Below are 20,105 nucleotides of genomic sequence, written 5' to 3'. Positions count from 1 at the left end.
TCATCAAGGACTTTTCTCACCCCGGCCACCATCTCTTCGACCTGCTGCCTTCCAGCAAGCGCTACAGGTCACACAAAGCAAAAACGAACAGACTCAGAGACAGTTTCTTCCCCACAGCCATTACCACCCTAAACAGACACCGCACAAAAAACTGAAAACTGTTGCAAAAAACTACCTCACACGTATGTAAAATGGTACTCACGTACATTCTGTCTGCACTATGTTTGTTCACTGCTCAAACAGACACCGCACAAAAAAACTGAAAACTCGTGCCAACACTACCTCATACGAATATAATGTTACTCATGTCTTGTTCTTGCACATGCCGACTGCACTACGTTTAATGCTCAAATTGCACAATGTCTGACCATTTCCTGTTTCTGCACTATGATGTCTATGTTTGCACCAATGCATATGCTGACTATTTTTGCACTATGATGACTTTGCACCAAATGCAATATTGCACAACCGTTACGATACCAACGTTATCACGACAACCCTGTATGTAACATCCCACATGCCGACATTTCTTGTGTAAATACCATGTAAATTATAACTATAGCCTTATCCCCCTTGTCTTATAACATTATCTTCTCTGTTCCTTTATCTTCTTGCTCATACCTCACTATGAATGTGTAAAACTGGAGTGTCATGCCCAATTTCGTTGTCACAATATGTTAGCCCATTTGTAGCAATGACAATAAAGGTATATTCTATTCTATTCTATTCTACATGCTAACATGCTATAAATAGAAGAGTGTACCCCTGGAGTGGTAATTGTATTGTGAGGTATGGAAAAATTAACACCCTTAATCTTTACTTTCAAAGACAGAATGACCACATTTGTTGAATTTCCAGAATGGCCAGTTGACTTTAGAAAATCCTTTTTTTGCTTTTGCAGTTTTATTTCTTGATTTTAAAGAATCAAATTGACATACACTACTTACAGTCCTAACAGAAATAGTAACCCATCTTTCATGTGAACGTACCACTCAACACATTCTTTCACCACTGCAAAGTTGCCATCTCCGATGACTTTCCCGATTATGTATTTTTCCAGGATGGCGGGGGCGATCTGGTCGCTATGGTTACCGTTAACTGTTGAAGAAAATGCGAGCACAGCGTCAACACACTACACTCACAAAAGTCTGTGACACAGAGATTTTGAGATATGAGGAAAGAAGATGAAAGCCATGGACAGGAAATGCCACGACAGGGAAGAGAGGGAGATGATTGAACACAAACGAGAAGTCTGGCATACCCTCTGGAATGGTTGTCGCCCCCTGGTGGTTGTTGAGCGAGCCACTGACGTTGGTGTTTGAGCTGTGGTATGACTCAAGCTCCTATAGGAGTCCAAAAAGGAAGACGAAATTAGATCCAATCAAAGATAAGATCACCATGGCAACAGTCGCCCTCATATCAAAACGCATTTGGTGACTTCACTTGAAATTAAGCCGGCCTCTACTATGTTGCTAAATCCGAAAACCCGACGGTAATTCTTCACTTGACCTATGAAGGGCGCCGCCTTTGCCAATTGGCTGCCTCAATCTCATCTACATCTCAATCTAGCTTTGGTGTCTGCAACCAGCAAGAATCCGGCAAAAATAAGGATTAACATTTACATGGGCTACAGTAGCAGCTTGACAAATTATCCAACATGCCGTGAATTATATGACTCAAATTAAGATTGTAACGTTTTTTTTATATCTATCAATGGCATTGAGAGAGTTTAACACCCAAAGTTGCACATTTACGTACAATTTTTCAAGGGACATTGTGTAATATTTGACGACTAGATGTTGCTGTAATGCAACCCAAAATGACTGCCACGAAGCACAAGGGGAAAAAAAATGCACGTTTGTGTGAAAAATAATGCAGTTTTGCTTATTATTTAAATCATGTTTAAAGGAATTAATTGTTACAACCAGAAGGCACTAAAGAATAGTCATAGTTGTTTTTAAGTTTAAAGCAAATTATCTCTCTATGAAAAGTATTTGAATATTAATACTATCATCATAGTAAGCTATCTGCGTGTTTTTTTTAATTACAAAACAAAAACCAAAAGTAATTCGGGTGTTTATTATACTAAAATTCAAATTTTTAAAAATCCATCCCACCTTAAGAGGAGGGAGACTTTGCGGCCCAGCAGGCGAAGGCGTGGATGACTTGTAGGATTTGGGTGTGGTGATTTGCCCATTTACTATGTAAAAGAAGCAAAAAATAATATCATTTCATCGCATCTTGAAAAAAACTAACATCAGTTATCGGTGTATGACAAACGGTCACCTGAAGATTTGGCGGGTGACTGGCAGGTTATGTAACGAGGTGCACGTCTCGCTGAAAAACAAGGTGTCAATTTTTAGATCTGGAGAACACACTCGATAGCTGGAAAAATAGTGTTTACTTGCACCAGGAGACTTGTTGCGTCTCGCAGCGGGGTTCTTACTGGTCCGATTAGGGGTAATCGAACGGCCGTGCGATGACTTTAGCACTTTGCACTCTGTCGGCGAAAGGTGATATCAATACACACTTTTTAGCACTTCTCCAAAGTAGTATGGAAGCACTGAGATAACATTATGCTAGAATATACTGTAAATATCTCAGGATGTGTATAGGTTGAAAGCCTGGCTTATATATCACCCCCACCCTTTTTTTCCTAATTTCTAACAATTTAACAAACAGATAAACTCAATTACCCCTTCTATCAGCTGCAGAGTAAACCCTGCGGGCTTCTGTAGCTTATTCCTCACAGGTTTGCGTAGCCTCTGTCCTCTCCTCTTTGTTATTTGCATTTGCACAACACGCCCGCAGGTATCATTTAGTTTCTGGGAGTCACAGGCCTGGTCATATCCTCTAGTATTAGTGGATAGTGTCACGGATGACAGTGTTAGCAGCTAGCATTGCAGAAACTATCACAAGTGACTAGCATTACCAACCTAGCCACTACCATTGCAATAATCTGACAAAATATTTAGTAGTCAGCATTAATTCAGAGGGCGTATATTCAGGCTGATGCTGCTTATTTGGCAGCAAAAATGTTGATGATCTGAAATTGCAACCTAGTTGGTTGCTTTTTGTCAAGAAAATAATTGTCGAGGACTGAGATTATATCGTTATAAAAATGAGCTCAAAACTGTACTATACACATTTGGTAACAGTTACCGGATGTAATAATTAAGTTTTTTTTTTTCACAGGAATATGTGATAAAATAAAATAAAACATCATTTGTACTTAATTTTGTCTTTAAAGAGAACATTTTATATATATTTGGGTTAAATTTACCCCAAGTTTGGGTGAAATAATGAACTAACCTTATACGGAATTGCAGAAACAAACCCGACAAAAAATGGGTAAGGTTTTAGTAATTTTATGCAATAAATTTTTAAAAATAATAATAACAATAGTATTTTTGTTCAAACAAAATGGTTCATCTCATACTTTACGGTCTAGGTTGTTTTGTTTAGAGTGCAAAAAATTATGTTTTTTAGGTAAAATGACTCAGACAAATGGGTCTAATTGACCTAAGTATTGGGTTGGTCCAATTGTTGTACATTGAAGGTAGAACCAAAAGCCAAAAATGGCCAAACTATATTTTGTTTAAAACATTTTGAAACATTTTTGGTCAAAATGGCCCAGCCCTCCAAGGTTAACTTTTTGCCATTTTTACAGTATATTTCAAATGTGTTCAGCGCTACTGTCAATAGGAGTTAGATAGGCTTGGATTTTAAAGGCGTGTCCATCTTCTGTTGCAATTTTTGCTAAAAAAGAAACCCGGGAAAAAGAGATGAAACAGGATGTCAAAAATTTGAGTCAAATGAAAGGGCTGCGTCGAATCGCTGCATTCCCTGTCCCCTTGCTAGCCAATTAATGACAAACCTTAAATCAATAGCATACAGTGCTGATCAAAAAGAAAATCGGCAAAAAAATAAAGGAAACAAAAACTTGACATACTCAATGGAAAAGACAAAACAAGAAAAGTAGCAAGAGGAGAAAGAGGACAGTGGCGACAACAGCTGCTCTAACACGACACAAACAAAACACGACACAAAGGCGACATGCGTGCAACGGGTCAGGGGGGGCCTACCGGTCATGAAGGCTGGGGAAGCCTTACCGCTGTGATCCAATGCAAAGTCATCATGGGCATAGCGGAACTTTTCGGGGCCGCACGCGATGAAGACGTCATCCTCGCCAAAGAAGTCCTGCAGGCATGTGAGCTGCCAAGAAATTAGGAGAACAATAAAAAAATGCAAATCCAACTATCGCATTGTTCATGCAGGCCTGAGAGTACCTAAGTGCTGTTTTTTGTTTATTATGCTCTTTTTACAGTAATAAAATGGGTTACTTCCCTATTAATTCGATTTTTCACTAATTTCTTTACGTGCTTCTTGTTCGCGAAATTACACGTGGATCATGCAACCCTTTGACCAGTACAAAGTTGTGATTGTTGATTTAGTTTCGGACAACTTAAATTCAAGACTTGCAGCAGTAGTTTAGCAATTTTGGGGAGGCTGGCAACTAACAACTTACTTTTTTGACTAAAAACCAAGACTACTTTAAGAAGAATGTTCGCAACAATATTTTTTTCAGCCCGATACACAAATCTTTAAGAAGAAAATTCGAGTCTCTTGGCAAAAAATTACATATTTAGAGAAAACCTTCTCCAGCGCCTCTGTGTCCCTTGTAATGATGAACAGTTGGGGAATGGATGCATTGACAGTGTTTATGAAATGGCTATTTACCATTCCTTTAATTTCAGGATCCTCATTTTTATAATGTCACTAGAAATCAGAGATTAGTGGTATCAGCCACTATTGATAAAATCTTTTTTTAAAAAGGCTTTTATTAGCACCAATACCTAGTTATGATGATAAAGGAAATGTAACGTAATTGGGTGGAAAAATACTTCAAACAACAAACGCCTTTGTTAAATTTGAATATGATATAATATAAAAGTATGTACATTTGTAGTAGATTTGAACTTATAGGCTCTATTTCAAACAAATCAATTTTAGCATTGTTCATCTCTACAGAAGCACTGAGGTCAAACAGTTGCACTAGACAATTCTTCTATACGGCATCATGCCAAAACCCTGCACCTCAGAAATGGTCATTTCATTAAGAAACTCCTAAAGCTGCTTGTAGTTTAACATTAAGACAAATAGAGCTAGCCATTTTCAAAAACTTAGATCCTTTATTAGTTTGTAAAAAAATAACACTTGTACCTTGGATTTAACAATAGTTTAATAGTATTGAGCTTTATTTTCTAAATGAGGGGCCTACTAAAACTGCTATATACAACAGAGAAATAAAGGCCTAAAAAAGTCAAACAAGTTTTCTCTTGAAAGAAATATAAACTGGATTTTTTTGGGGGAGAAAAAAACAATGAAAGAATCCCAATGCATTACTATAACCCTCGTATTATAACCCATTTCTGTTATCCTGTGTTGAACAAGTTAGAGTAGAAAGAAAGAAACTAAATCCGCCCCCTCACGTTTGTAACCAGGTCATGTTAACACAGCGATGGGATGACGGCATGTGTGGAGGTGTTCTGAAAAAGGACATTCCACCTCAAAAGGAGCAGCAAAAATAGCGAACTAAAAAGGTTGGCGTGGGTAGTATGCTCATACTTAAATGCCAACAGATCGAACAAAAACACATGGAATGGATTTCGACACATCTCAATGTGTACAGTATTATGAATCAAGTCATGAGTGCGTACTACGATGACTTCAGTGACTCCACGTTGAATCACATACAGAAAACATGTTTGAAATTCTAGCGCCCGGTGGCGTGATTTTGTTTTGGAATTTGCCAACTGAGCACCGCAGCAAGGCCAACAAATTGCCATGGCAACAAAGCCCTGCAGGAGCTGCGACCTTATTACAGGAGACACAGTAATGGGAGTACGACGCAGAGTGTATGTAACGTTTAAGGAACACACACACAAAACTGCATGTTGGACTGGGTTAAGAAAATGATTCTTGACCTTTTTGGTTCACCAAGGCTTATGATCATCTCATTACAGGTTGCAACAAATTTCAGTGAAACTCAGGCAGGGATCAGTAATATGCTGCTAGCTGGCACTGAACTTATGATTGGCCCGAGGACATAAGACAGTAAAAATTACAACGAAAAAAAAAGTTTGTACCAAGTTCATTGACGACACAAAAATGTTCCGGATAGAGATGCATGAGATGTGACTGAAAAATGAAATAAAGCTTTCTTTCATAAATGTATTTCTTACCATGAAGGGTAGGGGTGAAAATGTGTCCAAGAATCATACCAAGCACATTGTATTCTTCACATGTTGCACATCAACAAGTATTGTTCCACTAAAGAGTCAGTTGCAGAATGCTTTAATGTTGACAATTTGCCAACAAAATAAAAAAAAGTTATTTGATGCACTACGAGTTAAATAAGAAAAAGAAAAAAACACCCTCAGTGGGCAGAACTTTTAAATGATCTCGCTTATCATTAAAATGATTTACATGCTTAAGCTCAAATAAATAAACAAATAAATAGTTCACACAACATGTTGATGCTAGTGAGTAAAAAATAATTCATAATGTCATCCTGCTGTTTTTGTGGTGTATTCAAAAACATGATTTGAAAAAATATATTTAATGGTACTCTTGTCTTTTTTTAACTAAAATGTCCATCAACTTTAGTCAAGTCAAGTCACATTTTTTGTATAGCCCTTAATCACAAAATGTCTCAAAGGAATGCACAGGATTACAATTGCCGTATTTTCCGCACTATAAGGCGCACCGGATTATAGGGCGCACCCCAAAAAATAGTCTTTGGTCCTATATTTTCCATACATAGGGCACACCGCATTATAGGGCGCTACAATGGGAATGTCGACAAAACCGTCAGATAGTTCAGTCAAACTTATTACCCCCTTAACATTCCGAAAGCAAATACGTGTCGTAGACACGTGCGGATGCGGTGTCCGTACAATTTCACCAAACAAACATTTCTTAGTTTCCATTTTATTTTTTGCTGGCAACTGTGTGGACCGCAAAGTAAGAATTTTATTGTGCAGGGAAACGGGGTTCTTTACTGTGCATATGACAATAAACACATTGAATTGAATTTAGTTTAAAAATAGACTCATCACAGAAACATCAAGATCGTTCTAAAACAAGTTACCGGGAAAATATAAATCCGCATAGCTCACCTAAGTTCTCTTGCAGCCTTCACGTTCATTAATGATACGTAACCATGGTCTTCTTACAACCGTGAGTGTAGTAAATCCAGGAGAGTAAAATATTTACAAATACAGAATAGTAAAACATGTTTTCTCTATGCCGTAGTGCAACCCAACATGTGATTCACATTCAACTTTTTCGGCCAATTACAGGCTTTGTTTCGCCCCTTTAGCCTATGCGAGCCTGTAAATGATAAAAAGGATCCGCCCCCTTTACCTCCGAATAACTTTAGCCAATAGTGACTGATTCAAATGATGATTGACACATTGGTTAGGAAATGAAACGCCGGTATATAAATCCCAGCATACACCGCGGACGACTTCGCTTACGGGGGAAAATCTAGTCGGCGGCTGCTTGCTTTAGTTGCAAGACTTTGCGACTTAATATTGATCCATATATAAGGCGCACTGTATTATAAGGCGCATGGTCAGCTTTTGAAAAAAATAAAGGCTTTTAGGTGCGCCATATAGTGCGGAAAATACGGTATACCATCGTCTGATCTTAAACAAACATGCGGGCAAGGAAAAACTCAAAACCTCAGCATGAGGAAAAAATAAACCTTGAAGGGGCCTCACAAGTGGTAATCCCCCTTCCAGGATGACCAGGGTGCAATATATTTAGCATTAAGTAACAATACACAAACCATAGTGAACATAAATTAAATAAAACAATAGGTAAGAGTCCAGTCTTAATTCAGTAAACTCAGTGTCCGTGTCATCTTTATTAGTTGACAGAAACAAACATGGACTTTGGTCAAAGTTTTTCATTATTTTTGTCTAGTTTGGTCTAGCTCTTCTGGTGATAAATGTGTGTTGATCAAAGTATTTTTATGTATTTTTGTTGACAACATGAACATTGCCAAATTATGATTGTATCTCTTCAACAATTTTCGATTTGACCGCCTTCTAAATATTTTTGAAGCCTAATTTTTTGAGCAAGAGGCCCCAGAGAAGTCATTCGTTGATCAGAAATGTAACTGCTTATCTACCTCAGCCATCTTGTGCTAGCTAGCAAGTGCCCCAAATAAATGCTTTCATTGATATAGGTCAATGATCCCAGAAGGCTTCAAGACGACTGGTGTGGAAAGGCGGCCAGTACAAGTTATGGCCAAGGCGGCGGTGATGTCAAACGTTCAGTTTTTCACTGTCGATTAAACTGAACATGCACCCAAACACATAAATTGAGGACATGACGGATCAATTGTGCACGGTAGGCAAATGCATTGCTAAGTGGGAACGAGATCCGACATCCCGAGTCATTAATGTCTGTGACAAGCAAAAGACGAGGTCATCATTGTGCGGACTGAATGGACTAGACAGTTAGAGGTTGCCAAGGCATCAAAAGGAGGCCATCTTTGTCAGCGAGTATTAAGTACCACGCCAGCAGGAAAGTTGGCCTTCACGTCGTTCAGAATGACAACTTCACATCGTTCAGAATGACAACCTATCTCCTCAACCCAGAGCTTGTTGAACCATGAGTGACCGCATTGGCAGGGCAAAATAAAACCGGTGTCACGTAATGTGAGCCGCTTACTAACCTGCATGAGAACTTTTTGACATTTAAAGGATATTGGGCAACTTTGATTATATTAGAGTGGTTTTTAAAAAGGTGCAATTTACAGTATTTTGTCCTCGCATGTCCAGAAATGGTGACCCAAAAACTTTACATTCAAAACAAAAAAAACAAAAAAACTTAATCTGCTGAAATTAATATGACTTGTCAGGCAAGCTGAAAAAAGCTGCTGACCTTTTGTTGTCAAACAAGAGGCATGATAGAATGAGTAGTAGAGGTCCTGATTGGCCAACATAATGCCAACTGGGCCTGAAAAGAGCGTTTGAAAGGCCGTTGACATCACACAATAGCACACACAATAGATGCCGTCCCCGTTCTTGGCCCCTAGCCTTCACGTTCAGTACATCCTGCCAAAACCATCTCTTTCTCGACTGCTGGACTTTTTGTGCCTTTTTGTTATTTGTGAAGTCAAACGAACTTGAAAGGAAGGTTAGGAACAGGTAAATAACAATCAGACTGTTTGCCCAGGACAATGAGTAACCGGCATACACATTTTTGGCTATTGACCCGAATGTTGAAATGAAATGAAATGATCTGCATTTATATAGCGCTTTTCAAGTCAATGACTTCCCAAAGCGCTTTACATTGTGCTTCACATTTCCCAAAAGCGGCCGTGATCTGTGCAGCCATGTAAGGCGCTAACCTGCTTATTGGGGGTAATTGGGGGTTCAATGTCTTACCCAAGGACACTTCGACATGTAACACGGGCAAGCCGGGATTCGAACTGGGATCCCTTAATCCTAAAACGATCGCTCTACCTCCTGAGCTACTGCCGCCCACAAACACCCATGTTACCGCTTTAATCCACACTTGGCCCTGAAAATGATCAGATGGCGACGCTAACGCCGATAATCCGTTCGAGGCTGCCAGCAGGGTGCCGCAAAGGCCCTAAAATCAAAAGTGGGGACTGATCATAAGTGAGACTTCTCATGGTGGGCGAGTTGGACCGATGTGCTTTATCGATTGGAGGCCAGAAAACCAGCATTGTTTAAAGCACGATACAGGTGTCAATGCCATAGTCAGACCATATGAAGCTCGGCATGATTTGACCTCTTGTTGATCTGCAAAGCTGATGAAAATGAGAACATTGGCGATAATCACTTTCTGAAAAGTTCCTAATGCTTTCTGTACAGCTTTACATCAACACATTTGAAATTACAATCCTTCAAAAAACATTTTTCTGGCATAGGTATGGAGAAGCCAAATGGGATCCTCAAGCCTGCTATCATGCATTATTAATGTTTCCTTACACCTGATTGAAATTATTTACCATTTAATGTAAATTTCTTTCAGAACTGTCATTTTGTTTTTGTAATTTTACTGCAATTCACCAAAGGCAACAGAATGACAATATTTCATGCTAATGCTAATAGGCCCACTAAATTCAGGAAGTATTGTAGTATAGTATAGTAGTATTTTTAAATACAAATACAATCTATTAGAATAGACTGTTGTCGGGCTGTTTGTGTGATGAATCAGGTGCTTGTTTTTTTTCTATGAAAAAGGCATTAGCTAACAAAAATTAGCGCTCATATTCATGAAATAACATAACAGAGGAAAAGAATGTAAAGGGACTGACATTTTCAAAGCACAGTAAACAATGAGTAAACCGTGTAAAAAGGGATTCATTGCGATTAAAATTATTAAAGCAAAAATGATTTAAGTGTAGGGAAACATTTGGAACATGCAGGATAGCGGCCTCATAGGACCAGATTAAGACACCCCTGGCTGGCATGGACAAGCAAGTCAGTAAAATGCTGAAATAATTCCACAAAAGGTGCTTAAAATAAACAAGGCCAACTTATTTTTCAAGCCAAAAGGGATGTAAAAGCACCCCAATCTGGGCTGCTGCAATCCTCATAAAGCCTTCATTTGATGAAAGCTGAAAAGACAAGAGTCATACAATTTTCTAAGACACAAAGCAGTTTAGTTGTAATGTGTTTAATAACTTTGTTGCGCCTGAAAAATAAATTGGGCACCAGTGCCTGATGTCTTCAATGGGATGAACACACAAGCTTTTGTGTCTGTGTCGTGTTGGTTTGCCCCGATAAGATCTGCAACTTCCTGCAAATATCTAAAAAGAGAAGAGAGGCTCTTCCAGAGCAGATGTTCCAATTATCTAGGCTCGGACTCATTTCCTCTCACCTCCCGCAGAGTTAGAGATATTGAGAACTCACAGACAGAAATTGTCCTTATGGGTGGTGAAATAGTTTAGAGTGAAGAGGTGGAATTATACACCAAAATAAGGAGTGGTGTGATGCAAAGAGATAAAAGAGCATCTACTAAATAAAATGTTGGGTTCATGCAATTCAAAGTCATGTCTCTTTCTACAAGCAGTGGTTGATAGGCGTTGAAAATAAACATTCAGGGTGAAGAACACGAGTCAAGACAGAGCAGCTTTGTGCATTCACAAACACGCTCATGCACGCACATGGCACCTGACAGCTGAACTTGGAGGCTCACTTCCAGCTTATTGCTCTAATTATCTGGGGCTGGCAATGAGCCCCAGTCAATAGTGAGGGGGACACGTGTGGGACACCCGGCTACTGTTTATGTGTGTTTGTAGTGGGTGGGGCAGCAAGGGTGTCTGCTGGCTTGGCGGCTGTGGTCTTTTTTAAAGTGAGCAGATGGCAGGCTGCAGCTGAGATTGGCGAACCTCGGCTGGTATATTGTGCTTGGTGTGAGTTTTTTTTTGATTGAGTGAGCAAGTGTGGGGCGTTCGCAGTAATAAAAGCACATACTGCATTCTTGATGTGTCTGTGTCACTGAAAAATCAATTCTCTTTACTGATAAGTTAACTGGACTAGCATTGGTGAACTCATTGCATCCAAAACACAATAGAGTAACAATTTATTATAACAATAAAAATTGTTAGATTGTTGTCTAAATAATATTGAAGAGCTACTCGGAATAAAAATAAAATATCTTACACCAAAATCAAAGTATTTTACATATTCCGGTTATTTTACTTGCCAGGACAAAAAAAGGCCTTAGAACTTCCTGTAAGACGATCCTTCAATTGGACTCTGAGTTTGTATTGACAAAGACCAAATAGTTTTGCTTACATACTACAAGAAGAAAACAATATAATTGAGGCTTTGAGTTTTTCCTTGCCCGCGTGTGGGTTTAAGATCAGGGGATGGTATAATTGTAACTTGTGCATTCCTTTGAGATATTGTTTGATTAAGGGCTATACAAATAAATGTGACTTGACTATGAACAATCACGATTTGGACATCAGTCTTCTTTTTTCAGAGATATTTGTGTTGGGGGTCCCATGTGTTTAGGCGCTCATCCCATTATTCTTTTATTACGAGTCGCAGATGGATAAATCACAACCAAGGCAGTTAAGTGTAACAAGGTGGGCGTGAACTTCACACTCATACTCAATTGTGTATTTATTCGTGCCTTGTTGACGTGACTGTGGTGAGTGATTGCGTTGCAGTGGATTAAATGAGGTATAATTACCAAGACTGATGACATAGCTGAAGCGGAGAAAATCACTCTTTTCTATCTGCTACTTAATACCCCAAAATGGAGAACACTACATGGTAGCCAACAACGGAGTTGCCCTTAAATAAAGATATGGTTGGTAGTTACAAGGGTTCAGAACATTCAAAGCATAAATTTGAGCATTTCCTGACCCTATCATCCCTTTATACTTTAAGGTTATTTTGGACCTATCTGTATAAGTATACTTCAGTGTCGCAGGATAAAAAAAAGGGCATCAAAATTCCAATGGAGCTCGTAAATTGGAAAGTTAAGACACTCGTATTTTAGAGCCAGTTTGACAAATTAATGTCATGATAAGAGCTAATGACTCAGTCTTACACTTTTGCGTACTTTTTATGCTCTCAATCAAGAACACACACGCTTGATTGACCAACTAATGTTATGATAAGTGCTAATATATCAGTCTCTACCTAAATGTGCTTCCCTAAAACAAGTTGACTACACTTATTACGCTATCTCTTAATCACATATGCGCTTTTCTACCACCGACTTTTAAAAATCTCGATATTATCAGTGGTCTTCTTTCACAGGCATGTTGGGACTCAGGAGTTAACAGCTGTTTACTCCGCTCTAATGTTATTTTTACTGCTTCAGTTGCTCTTCCCCCGGACGCGTATCCAAGTAGATGGCGCGGGTTGGGAAGCGTACGAGACCGAAGGCTGGACATAGGCTTGGCTGCATCAAAGCCTAACCCGGTTTTGAAAATATTTAATCGGCTCATCCAATAAATATAAATTGCAAATACAGATATCAAATTCCTAAATATCGGTGGCGATGATCAACCCGCCCGATGATCGTCGACCTCTACTTGTAATTCCTACCTGCTTGCCTTGCAGCGTGAACAACCTCTTGACGGCGCCCGAATCGAGCTTGATGGCGTCGGTTATGTCGCTAAGCACCTGCTCGAAGGAATGCACCGTTTTCCGGTTGAGCAAGACTCGCACGGCCTTGCGCGGTTTGACGCCACTGCGGACCACAGTCACCAGCTTGGGCTTGATGAAGTCTTTGCACTCGTGTTGAGGTCCGCCCTTGGGCGAGACAAGCGAGGACAGGGAGCGCGATGTGCCCGTCTTGCTGCCCACCGCCCAGTTGGGGTTGACGTTATTGGCGTAGTCCACACAGCGAAACGGTTCGTTGGAAGCACACACATAACTTTCTCCTAAAGGGTGAGAGGTAAGCAGGGCCCATGTTATATTAATAGGCCAGTCTCTAATCACTACTGTAAAAATAATATTTAAGATAAAAACAATGTTGCTGATTTTAAGTATCATGCTTTTACTTTCAGTTTTTGAAAATGTGCCAAGTAGTGAAATGAGAGGGAAAAAAGCAGAACAATTACATGACTAAAGGTGAACATTTTACAATGAATAATAATTGTTTTTTCTATTTTTAGTATTGTTAGTTTTGTTCTAATCGTTTTAACCATGGTAAATATTGTCATAGCACCATGCCTACATACAATTACAAACCAAAATATTTATTTTTTAAAGACTGACATATCCTGAAATATTACTTTAAAATTGCCTAAAGATAGATAGATAGATAGATAGATAGATAGATAGATAGATAGATAGATAGATAGATAGATAGATAGATAGATAGATAGATAGATAGATAGATAGATAGATAGATTCATACATTATTCATCCCTACAGGGAAATTCACATTTCCAGCAGCGTCCCTGCGCTGAGAACAGTACAATTATAAAGCAAAAAGAATACAATACACAAATACCCAATGTGACGTGCTAATACCCACTGTAGCGTGTTATATAGAGTATCTAGATTGTGCTACACAGAATACATATTGCAATAAAATTCGGTAATATGCAATGTAGGGGGTGTGGTTTAATGTGGGCCTTTACTCTGCTGGGTGGAGTTAAAGAGCCTCATGGCATGAGGAAGAAAAGATCTCTTCAGTCTGTCCGTGGTACAAGAGAGTGACAGCAGTCTGTTGCTGAAGCTGCTCTTCTGTCTGGATATAATGCTGTGTAGTGGATGTGATGAATTGTCCATGATTGACCGCAGCTTTTTCAGTGCCCGTCTCTCAGCTACTGTTGTCAGGCTGTCCAGCTCTGTGCCCACAACAGAGCTCGCTTTTCTCGCCAGTTTATTGAGACGAGAAATGTGAATTCAAACAATTTATGTCTATAATTCTCATTTTTATAGTCTGGTTGTAAAGCTGTCGATTGAAGGCAGCTACATCGACATTAGCCACTGTAACAAGTATCGACACCTAAAAATAATATCTACTCTTGGCACTCAACCACCCCTTGTCAAGATGGTAAAGCTTTTACCTAAATTTAGACCAGGAAAACCTCTGCTAAAGGGTTAATACACTAACTAGTAACCGTGTAAACAAAAGGTCAACTGGGTTATAATTTTTTGACATCAACGTGGCTTTCTTCCAACGCAACATTTATCTTGCAGCATTCCAGTTGGGGAGTGGACGCACAAATATTTCCCCTCAGAGCTGGGACAAAGTGTGACCCTGGCAGAGGTTTGCTCTGATTTGGTGCTTGGTTTTAATCCACAGAGCACAGCTAATATATCCAGCACTGATCAGGTGATGTGCATGTGGAAAGTGGTTTATGAGCAGCACACAGTGTAATCCTTTGAAGCTTACAGGGCAGAGAGACTATGAAAACTGGACTTTGACATATCCCAATGTGTGTCAAAAGAAACAAACAGAATGTATCGGTGTAGCCCATTTTTCGACTGCATCTCTCTTGATGCTTGACTTGATTCAGCTTGCTAATTATATAGCTAGGCCACAAAAGGAGGCCAGGGACTATGAGGTGGCTGTCATTTAAATCTTAGGGGATTGTATCTTTATATACTGTGACACTTTCCTATACCGACTAGTGACCCGACTATCACCCGGGGGTAAAAGATCTCAGGTGCAGCAAATTTGGTGCCTAAGACCCCCTCCTACGCATGCCCCACGGGACAGACTGCTGTCCTCATTTGGAAGACAGATGTGTTTGCCTGATAATAAAGGAAAATTAACTCGTTTTTAACATGGGGTTTGTTCTAAACAAATTCAGAATTAAAGTAAAGGAATACAAGATTCCCTAGGAATATCACTGGGAAACAAGGTGGTTCTGCCTCAAGCAAATGCTTAGTAGTGATTTAGTTACCATAACAACCAGAAAAGAGCTTGGGTATCATGAATAAACCCCTTGTAAGGGCTGTTTCTCGAGGATATTGCCAGCTTGTGACAGCAGAGCCAACAAAATTATAAAGGACCCCTGCTACCACCTTTTTGATCTGTTGCTAATATTCAGATTAAAAACAAGAAAATAGAGAAAGTTTCCAAACGGAGTGATTCCAGACATTGGAAGGCTTTTGACCCAATGTGTCTACTTCAGGCTCTAATGAATGAAAGTCACGGATCCAATCAACGAAAAAAAATGTGAGTGAATTTCACTCTGTTTGCGTTTTACACACCCAAAAAAATACTCTTGATAGGCCTCAATTAAGTAAAGCTGACTGCCAATTCCATGTAAAAATGTTGACTCATGTGCAAAGGATGACTGGAGTTAATCTGAACACCTATGAATATCTTAACATAATCTATTTTTCATTACAGTCCAGAGATTTCACAACTTTTGTTCCGGCCATATAAGTAAGTTGAGCCAGTATACTTGCGTACAACTTTTTTATGGACAAAGCTCTCAACTTTGGAGCCTTTAATGGCACTAGGGAAATAACGTTTTTATGGGCAAACAACTTACTTTCCAAACTGCAATCTAACCAATTTAAAGTTTAAGCACGGTTAAGTGAGTCTTCACAGTACTTTTCTATGGGAAGACCGCCAAATGTCTCACTTGGTAAGAAAAGGATGAATACATGCGGATAAATATGCAATTTTCCAAAAATAAAGGAAATGAATGACAATTAAGTACAATAACATATATATATTAAAACCAAAAATATTCATTTTTTGTATTGATTTTTGTTTCATTTTTAAGGAAAGTATGTGTTAACAGAATGGCAGGGGTGTGCCTTTGTCTCGAGGTAACTTTTTTAAATGTTGTATATGAGAGGGATGGGCGCCACCAGGTTGTACTTGCCCAAGACAAACTGCAGAAAATGGTGCCCCATCCAACCATAATAGTTAAGGGAAACTATAAAGATTAAAGTTTGACTACAAACCTCCTAAAGTAGGTGTCAGTGGCGCTCTCATCATCAGATACTTAGCAAGCACTATTTGCGCAATAAGAAAAATTATAGTGTTTAAAGTTAAGGATGCTCCAAATATTTATCCTGGGGTGCTCTTAAAAACAGGTAAATCAAACTCTTTGAAACACATTCCTGCTAGTAAAAGCAAGGAATTTTACATATTATGTTTTGCATTATTGACATATGAATCTCACAACGCAGTTTTTGGTTTTGGATGGTATACTGAAACGTGACAGTGAACCATCTTAAATGTTTCCAATCTAGAGTGGTTCCAAACATTTTCATCCATCAAATTGCAGAAACTATTTTTGCATCTGATGCATTGATTTTAGATAAAATTATTATTGTGTTTTGTTTGACCACTAGATGTCACTGCATTGTGTCCTTATTCTGAAACACATTCTGACAGGCATAAGAAATACAAACTACAGAGACTTAAAATGACCAAACTGCACCATTTAAATACCTTTTTTTTTTCGCCCACCATTTCATGTGGTTTGTAGGTTTCCGTAGCAGCAAGATGACCAACAAGTATGCCTGCTTCGTGGAGGTAAGGCTCATGTTATGTGAAACAAATGCAAATGTCTTGTCCTACAAGTATTACAAATAAACCTTTATATTATAGTGCATGTATTTTTGCTTATTATTCACATCTTTATTTTTTTAAGGAAAGGAATTACTTATGTATTTTAACACTAAGAGGTGCTAAATAATACACAATGTCCTCCTACCTAATGTGTTTCCCCTCGAACAGCTTTGCTAAAAGTAAGATAAAAGCAGTGCACGTTTAAAGGAGGTGTCCATAACTTCAAAATATTCTACTTGCTGACGCCATCTTCTGGCTCAAATCATCATTGCAGCCTCTGTCAAGCTGCTTGTATGGAGTCTGCATGTACGTGTCTCTCTTAGATGCGCCCAAATAAACTCTGATTTGTTCATCTTTTGGGGAGTTTGGGTTGGCATTTTGACTGTTATTAAAACAGTCCTCTTCTTACTTGCGCCATTTTCATCGTACACTAAAAGAAAACTACAACTGGCCCACCCCACCTCCTTTGCTCCAGCCAACCGCGCTCCTTGGCCAGAACACCTATGATGAAAGCAGATAAGTGCGGTGAATATCTATCCATCCATTATCTGCTACGCTTATCCTCAGTAGGGTCGCAGGGTGCTGGAGCCCATCCCAGCTATCTTTGGCCAGTGGGTAGGGGACACCCTGAATCGGTTGCCAGCCAGTTGCAGGGCACACAACTCACCCGCTCATTCAAATCTAAGGTTGATTTGGACCAGCCATTTAACCTGATTTTGGAATGTGGGACGTAACCGGAGTGCCCGGAGGACACCCACACAAGCAAAGGGAGAACATGCAAACTCCACACAGGAAGGTTCGATCTCATGACCTCAGAACTGTGCCGTACATGCGCTAACCACTGCGCAGCTTCTCTGCTCATCATATATATATATATATATATATATATATATATTTATATATATCTCCAGTAAAGAGCTCAGAGCCCGCACGTGCCAGCCCCGAGCATCTTCCTTGGTCGCACAACGCCGCACCCGCTGGTTTGGCCATGTCCTTCGTCTACCACCAGACCATCCGACACGAGCCATTCTCCAGTTTGACCCAAAGGCCGCAGGCTGGAGACGACCACGAGGGAAACCCCGCACTCGATGGCTCGACGTCGTTGCGGGCAACCTCCAACAACACGCTGTTGCTGTGGAGGATGCAGAACAGCTGGCACAAGACCGCCAGCATTGGAAAAACCTGGTTCATCTGGTCGGCTCAACGCACAGGGACGGGACCCCCCGACCTTTGCTGGAGCAATAATCAATCAATATATATACATATATATATTTATACATATAAATATAGGCTCTTTGAACTCAGTTGGGAATTGATTGTTAACATATACTTAATAGAGAGAATATTTAATTTTTAAGTTTTTAAGGACACCTAAAACTATGCACCCCACCGTAAAGCTTATGAAAAACATTAAACTGGTGAACTGGTGATAGGTTTTTGTTATTTTGTTGTTGTTTTTTTAAATATATTTTTAAGGGACAGTGTGCTTCAAGGTTTGTTTTATAGTAAAAACATGGGCTGAAAAAGGGGGGTTGAGAAACTCTAGGTTACAGTTCCGGGCCAAAATCCATGATTTGTTCATCCCTTACACGCAATAGCGAGCTGATACACGGAGCATCTTACCCTCCACCAGGTCATCCAGGCTGCTGATCTTCCTTCCCCCGTCCAGGGCGTACAGGTTCCGGACGCCCTGCGGGAGGTTGACGTTGTCCGACAGCGAGCGCGTCAGCTCCATGAGGAGCGCGTCAAAGGAGCGGAAACGATCAGCGGACACAGCGTACACCAGACCTTTGAAGTACTTATCTCCATTTCGGTAAAAACGTACTTTTCTGGCTTTCTTTTCGGACGTGAGCGACTGAAGAGTTCTCGTCCGGTAGAAGCTGCAGTGCGCACTATGCGCCGGGCTGGCCGTTAGTCCTGCGCACCTGGAGGAAGCGTGGGAGCCCGGTGCCCTCGGCGCCCGGTGCGACTTTCCGTCGCGCTCCTCGAAGTGCTCGAATTCGATGCTTCTGCTAGCAGACATGTTGTTGTTTTCGGTCCAGAGTTTGAAACAGAACCGACTTACTTTTAACGAGCTGGGGAACACGCACTGAAGAGTCGGAACTTGCTACTCAAACTAGTCCAAATGCATTTGAAGTTGGTGGTTGTGACATTCTAGTGACGACAAAACGGGGTAAAGTAAACTTTAACGAGATTGCAAATAACTCCATTTGTTCGCTTTGGTTCCTCTGTGGCTTGCGGGTGTGAGATGTGTCAAATCAATGGATGAGAGAGCCGCGCAAGCGAGGGAGGGAAACCCGGAAGCTGAACTCCTGGCTCCTTACCTTCCGGGTCCTAACGCCGTCCACAGTTTTTTTAGGGCTCAAAGTGCAAACCAGGGGTCAGCAACCTACAGTATTTGAAGCTGAAAGTTGTGTAAACGTTCTACAGTGGAACCTCGGTTCTCGACCATAATCCGTTCCAGAACCCTGTTCGAAAACCGACTTGTTCGATCGCCGAAATCATTTTTCCCATTAAAAATAATGTAAATCGTTTTAATCCTTTCCAACACCCTGAATGTTTACCTTGAATGTTTAACGTAAACTAAAGCTAACCCAGGCTAATCGTACAATATAACATGTTAAACTACATAAATAAACACGTTTGAAGAAAAAAATATGGTGTAAGATTATTTTGTATTTTTTAAGGGAAAATACAACATTTTGTAAGGGCATGGAGCCGTGGGGGTTGACAGGTATGGAATGCTCTTTCTTGAAACTCTTCTACCAAGGGCTCCCCTCCTTCGTCTGAAGCTACATTATGGACATTCTCTAGAACCGCCAGCAGGCTGTGAAACTCAGCCGCCATGTCTCTTTCAAGCTGGCGCTGCTGAGCACCAGAGTCCCCCGAGGATGTGAGGATCTCTACTGTTCACCCTGTCTACCACGGACTGTACACCAACCCATCCCACCAACACGATTGTGAACTTTCCTGACAACATCACGTTGGTGGGAATCTCCTCTGATTGGGATTAAGAGGGTGTCCAGAAAGGAGGTGGA

At 40.1% G+C, this 20,105-nt stretch overlaps 1 protein-coding gene across 1 annotated transcript in view; it reads right to left on the bottom strand.

Annotated features, from left to right (window-relative positions):
* The window catches only part of dclk2a (doublecortin-like kinase 2a), a 31,611-nt gene extending 12,247 nt beyond the window's left edge, over nucleotides 1–19,364 (bottom strand). Inside the window, exons 1-8 of the mRNA XM_088342028.1 lie at nucleotides 18,691–19,364; nucleotides 13,119–13,456; nucleotides 4,086–4,215; nucleotides 2,405–2,500; nucleotides 2,287–2,337; nucleotides 2,118–2,200; nucleotides 1,262–1,343; nucleotides 990–1,098 (exon numbers count right to left, since the gene is read on the bottom strand). Coding sequence (XP_088198154.1) covers nucleotides 990–1,098; nucleotides 1,262–1,343; nucleotides 2,118–2,200; nucleotides 2,287–2,337; nucleotides 2,405–2,500; nucleotides 4,086–4,215; nucleotides 13,119–13,456; nucleotides 18,691–19,090 — 1,289 coding nt within the window. The 5' untranslated portion in view covers nucleotides 19,091–19,364. The remainder of the gene's footprint in view (nucleotides 1–989; nucleotides 1,099–1,261; nucleotides 1,344–2,117; nucleotides 2,201–2,286; nucleotides 2,338–2,404; nucleotides 2,501–4,085; nucleotides 4,216–13,118; nucleotides 13,457–18,690) is intronic.
* Nucleotides 19,365–20,105: the final 741 nt, after the last annotated feature.

The sequence above is a fragment of the Urocampus carinirostris genome, chromosome 8 (assembly GCF_059441175.1).
Source record: "Urocampus carinirostris isolate Australia breed hairy pipefish chromosome 8, RoL_Ucar_1.0, whole genome shotgun sequence".
Classification (NCBI taxonomy): Eukaryota; Metazoa; Chordata; class Actinopteri; order Syngnathiformes; family Syngnathidae; genus Urocampus; species Urocampus carinirostris.
This window is presented reverse-complemented; position numbering and strand designations above follow the sequence as displayed.